General features: G+C 48.4%; 1 protein-coding gene across 1 annotated transcript in view; it reads left to right on the plus strand.

Annotated features, from left to right (window-relative positions):
• Nucleotides 1–6,000, plus strand: part of IGSF3 (immunoglobulin superfamily member 3) — a 104,306-nt gene that overhangs the window by 67,887 nt on the left and 30,419 nt on the right. The window contains exon 5 of the mRNA XM_021708249.1: nucleotides 3,540–3,941. Within this exon, the coding sequence (XP_021563924.1) occupies nucleotides 3,540–3,941 (402 nt within the window). The remainder of the gene's footprint in view (nucleotides 1–3,539; nucleotides 3,942–6,000) is intronic.

Genomic DNA, 6,000 nt, shown 5'->3' on the forward strand with positions numbered 1-6,000 from the left:
GGGATTCCAGAGTCTACCGGTGCTCACTCGCATTGTGTGTAGACATCCATAGAATCAGGATGTTCTTATTAATCTACTCTCTCTCATGGTTCTGCCTTTAGTAAAAAGAGAATAAAAAACTTGTGATGCTCTGATGTTAAACAAGGGGTGAAGTTTTAAAACTAACCTTTAACCTCTTCTCAGCTGCTCAAACTATTCTTTCTCTTAGTGTTGTGATGATTTCCTTTGCGTTTTTATTTACACATTTTATGTATTTAAAGTATTTCTCTTTAAAGCAAAGTAAAAAACAGCCACAGGAGTCTTGCCGCTCTTGTTTTCTTTTCTCACCAGCTTGTTTCTTTCATGCTTATCATTATTTTTTTTAAAACTGTGTGCACACGCACACACACACACACACACACACACACACACACACACACACACACACACCTGATTCTCTTGAAATTCTTTTGTTTCTTAGACTCTTTCCCCCTGTAATGCCTTGCATGGTGCTTTGCATAGAGTAGGTGCTTGCTGGATATTTGTACTACTGCGATTATGGAATTGAATGCCCACTCTCTTTACTACTTTCCTGTCAGTCTGGAAAGTCTTGCCTTAACACAGACTCTCTCCTTTTAAATCTGCAACTAATTCCTCGCTGTTTGGGAAGGCTCAAGAGAAGGGCAGCCATGCTGTTTACTTCCTGTGTCATTTGTGCTAAGATTTCCCCCACCCCCTTCCGAGAACTTGTTTGATGATCTGTGGCCTGCTGTATTGCTTTTCCAGCAGATAACTGGGTAGTTAAAGTCCCCCAGCACCACCAGCTCCTGCCCCAAGGCCACTTGGGTAAGTCTCCCGAAGAACAACAGCAGTCACACCGGTAATGGGGACAGTGCCTTGGATTCTGTGGCGCTTTGCCCCGAAGGGCCCAGAGTGCTTCTGCCTGGATCATCGGCTCCTCCGCTCCCCCCCACATCCCTGCGGAGGCCCAGTGTTCTCTTGGTCCCGGGAATGAAGAAGTCAGAGCACCGCGCAAGGGAGCAGCGGAGTTGGTGGACCAGTTAGTGTTAAGCTTGCGTTGCTCTGGGAAATACGGGCTTCGAACTCCAGAGCCACCACTCTGCACTTAGCCTGTGCTGTCCTGTCAGCCTCCTGATTTGAAATTTCATTTGTGAACATGTACGCGGATTCTCATTAATGCTGTCCTAGTTTTCACTTAATCCAAAGAGTTTTAGATTGGTGGCGGCCTTTTCTCAGACCTGGTCACCCTTGTAAATAGTCTTAGTGGGCAGTGGGGCACCAGGTCTGTATTTACCTTCGCCTCAGCTGCTAGAGAGGCTTTTCTTCTGGGAGCTCCACATCCTCCCTGTGTGGCTTTTCCGGCTAGCTCAAGCCACAGAGCACCAAACAGCAGCCCTTATCATAAACAAGCTAGGATCTACATCAGAGTCCACTGGGGTGACCGTAGGGGATGGGAGTGATTTCCTGCAAGGAGGGGGTGGGAGTGTCTTCTGCTTAAGACAAGCACAAAGCTTTTCTCCCCTGATACTGAAGTTGCCCTTTTAATCCCTTTCTTTGCGTTGATAACAGTGGGGATGAATCTTTAATATGAAGAGGAATGTTATTAATGATGATGAAAAATAATTACCTCATCTGAGCCTCTCAATGTCATGACCCTAAGAGGTAGGCACTATTAGTGCCTCCATTTTGCACCTGAGAAATTGGAGCATGGGTAGGTAAAGTAAGAACTCCAATGGCCAAGTATGGTGGCTCACGCCTTTAGGAGGCCAGGGTGGGAGGACCACTTGAGCCCAGGAGTTTGAGACCAGCCTCGGCAACATAGTGAGACCTCATCTCTACAGTAAAATCAGACAATTCACTGGGCATCGTGGCATGCACCTGTAGTCTCAGCTACTTAGGAGGCTGAGGTGAAAGGACCACCTGAGCCCAGGAGGTCAAGGCTGCAGCAACCTGTGACCACACCACTGCTCTCCAGCCTGGGCAACAGAATGAGACTCCTAGTTTAAAAAAAAAAGAAGAAGAACCTCAGATGACAGAGTTAGGAGGTCCCCAAATCCACGTTCTTAACCACTAGTGGCTGTCATAGATGGTGGCTTCTCGGGAATCTTATCATCTCCATGGATTGTGTTATTGTAACTCCTGGAGGACGAGGTTGCCCTTCTGGGAAAATGGCTATTCCTCGCCCTGCCCAGGCCTTTTTTCACGTGAAACAAGCAAATTCAGAATGAGTAGCAGGCAGATTCACTGAAGTAAGAGCTAACACGGAGACTCAGCGCTTGTCTTTGTTTCTGCTTGTTGGGTGGAGAAGGGGACAGAAGATCGGCTCAAATGCATTGTTATGTGTGTGGGTGTGTGTGTATTCCTTCAATAATTGGGTGTGCCCTCTTAATCTGGAATTTGATTTGATTGATTGGTTTACAATTACTGAATTTTTCATGTGGGTGGTGCCCAGAAAATTGCAGCCAAATTTGTTATAATACTTTGTGTTCCTTAATATTCGTGCGCCTTTGGAACTCTGTATAGATGATTATACAAAATAATACATGCATAATCAAAATAGATGAGGCTATCCATGATGTTTATAAAAACAGAGTTATTGGGAATCGTAAAATTAATCATGATCATGGTGACTAGTTTTTGAAAACCAGCTGTGTGCTAGGTGAATCTGTGTACATTGTCTCATTTACTTTTCTATCTCTAGAAAATTCTACAATTGAAGGCAGCGCTCTGCCTGCTTTACAGAAGAAAATACTGAGGTGTTGAGAGTTTAAATAATTTGATGGAGTGAGGTCAGATAGCTAAGTGAGAATCAGAGGATAGAGTGGAATCTTTATCCCAAACGTTGATTGGCGGAAGGTTTCAAGGAACCGCAGGGCTGACCTTGAATGGACAGGAGAGTGGTGAATGGCAGGTTCCTGGCTGTGGTTTATCCCTTGGTGTTTATGAAAGCGTGAAAGCTTCCTCCCCATAGACTCTGAGACTCTAGACCATCCGCTCTCCATTATTATCTACACTTAAGTACATGTTATCTTCCAAATAATTCCTGCCATGTTTTTTTACTTCCTAATATTGCCCTAAAGGCCTCAAATGGCACGTTTGGGATGTGCAGCTTTTATTTGACTGCTGTAACACCGAATGGTGCGACAATTGACTGTGAAGTCAGATTTTAGAGTTATTCACCTTGCTGAATATCCAACTTGGAAAGCCCTAAACTCCAGTGGAGTAGGTTGCCCAATCAATTGTTCTATGCCCTAAACATCATGTCACTGTGCTGTATTTCTTAGGCTCTGATTTGGTCTCAGGTTTTGGAACCCCATTAACCCAATCCTCTGCACACAGCAAAGAGCATCCTAGATGATCAGATCTAAAATCCGGGGCGCAGTGCACCCAGAACCAGCCAGGGCTTGCAGCAGCGTCACCGTGCTTTCTATCCTCTGAGGCTCACTGTATCTGATTAATGATTTCTGTTGCATCTGCGGGGAGGGCGCATGCCATGGAGACCAGAAAGCCCCAGTGTGACCCTTTCTCCCTCTTCCCAGAGAGCAGCATCTCCGTGGAGGTGGCCAGCAATGCCAGCGTCATCCTCGAGGGTGAGGATCTGCACTTCTCCTGCAGCGTCCGCACAGTGGGCAGGCCGCAGGGCCGCTTCTCTGTCATCTGGCAGCTCGTGGACCGGCAGAACCGCCGCAGCAACATTATGTGGCTGGACCGGGATGGCACCGTGCAGCCGGGCTTGTCCTACTGGGAGCGCAGCAGCTTCGGGGGCATCCAGATGGAGCAGGTGCAGCCCAACTTGTTCAGCCTGGGCATCTTCAACAGCAGGAAGGAGGATGAGGGCCAGTACGAGTGCCACGTGACCGAATGGGTGCAGGCGGTGGATGGCGAGTGGCAGACCGTGGGGGGACGCCGGGCCAGCACCCCCATCTCCATCACGGCTCTCGGTGAGTGAGTGGCGGCACTGCTGTGGCGGCCGCTCCGGCATCAGGCCCCTTATCCCTTCAGCAGTCGGGGCTCTGGCAAGAGGCAGACGGTACCTTCCAAAGGGCTTATTTATTTGTTCTAGAGATGGGATCTCGCTGTGTTGCCCATGCTGGTCTCGAATCCACCCTCAAACGATTCTCCCACCTTAGCCTCCCAAAGTGCTGGGATTGCAGGCATGTGCCACTGGGCCTGGCCCCAGAGGGTTTAATTAAGGGACTCTGGTGATACCAGGAGGGCTGAAGGAACACACAATGGATGGTGGGCCCCTGGAGGCTTACATCAGCTGGGAGCTGTTACCACTCCTGTGTGGTGGGGAGTGGTGATATTCAACTTCTAGCCTGGTTAGTGAGGCCACCCCATAGGAGCAGTGGTCCCACATAGAGGAATATGGCCACTGTCAACTCGGCCGAAGGACAGGGAGCAAAACAACCGAGCACCATGACATGTCTCTTCTGCTCTGCTGCCCAGGGGCCCAGCCCTTCTGAGTGGGCAGACAAGGGCAGAAAAATCACCCATCATTATTTATTTAGCACTTAGGCTGAGTCTAAGCGCTTAAACTTAATTGTCCCTTTGAGTCCTCATCTAGCCAAGAGGGAGACACTTATTTTATAAGGAAACTGAGGCTCAGATTTTCTGTCTTAGGCCCTTCCTCCAGGGATTGAGTTTCCTGATCACCCCAGTCCCTGTGCCCGTTTTCAGCAGTAGTGTGGACCTGTGGTGATGGAAGTTGACGGGGGAGTTCTGGACATCCAGTACTGTTGGTTTTTCCCCATCCTGGTGGGTTAGGAATGTCTGAGGAGTGGTTAGAGTTAGTCGAGATTGTTTCTCTAGAAATAATTTTTTTTTTTTTTTAGTTGGAGTCTCACTCTGTCACCTAGACTGGAGTGTAATGGTCACTCCTGGCCACCGCAGCCTCGACCTGCTGGACTCCGGCGATCCTTCCGCTTCAGCCTTCTGAGTAGCTAGAATTACAGGCATGCGCTACCATGCCCAGCTGATTTTTTGATCTATTATAGAGATGAGGTCTTGCCAAATTGTCCAGGCGGGTCTCGAACCCATGGGCTCAGGCAATCCACTCACCTCGGCCTCCCAAAGTGTGGGATTACAGGCTGAGCCACCGAGCCCGGCTTAGAAATAATTTACAGCATCAGTTTGTCCCTGAGTTTTTTCACGCTCGTTGTATTTCCAGTGGTTCTCATAGCCAGTGATCCCTGAGCGGCGCTGCCGTAGGATCCTAGGGCCAGCTCTGCTCACCTGTCTTCTACCCCAGGACGCCTCTGGCTGGAGCCATACTCAGGCCACCCAGAGGGGTGACCAAGAAGCAATGGAAGGGCACTCTGGACTAACTGAGGCTGTTTTTTCAGTACACAGCAGTGACACATGCGGATTTTCAAATCGGTATAATTAGGTTCGGATCTCAAGAGCACAGGGGCCATTATGATCATTCATTCGAGACAGCTTGAGGACATTGAAGTCTGTGACTGTAGTGCATGCCCGTGTCAGGCCTGGAATCATTTGCTTGGAGAAGCTTTCTCCCCTTCAAGTGTGAGACCAAGGAACACCTGATGTGGGTTCTGCCCCCAGGTTTCCATCCTTCACCACTCTCATGGTAACACCTATGATATTCAGGGGCAGAAGTGACCATCCCGGCCACTTAATGTTGACAGATGGGCATCTGTGGCTTAAACTGTTTTTAAAGGATGCATAGATATGGCTCATGAAATTCAAATAGGAAATCCAGAGTTTTCAGCGAATTGTATCTACCTGTTTTCTGACTTAACCTCCCTATAGAAAGCCAAACAGTTAATTCTATGACCAGTCTTTCACATAGAGTTTAAAGCATTTTTCCTTTATGTCTATTTTGTTTCTTTAACAAAATACATTTTTTTTTTTAAGTTGGAGTCTTACTCTGTCACCTAGACTGGAGTGCAGTGCTGCTCCCGGCCATCGCAGCCTCGACCTGCTGGGCTCCGGCGATCCTTCCGCCTCAACCTTACGAGTAGCTGGGACTACAGGCGC

The sequence above is a fragment of the Carlito syrichta genome, unplaced genomic scaffold, assembly GCF_000164805.1.
Source record: "Carlito syrichta isolate Samal-C Ts95f unplaced genomic scaffold, Tarsius_syrichta-2.0.1 Scaffold135627, whole genome shotgun sequence".
Classification (NCBI taxonomy): Eukaryota; Metazoa; Chordata; class Mammalia; order Primates; family Tarsiidae; genus Carlito; species Carlito syrichta.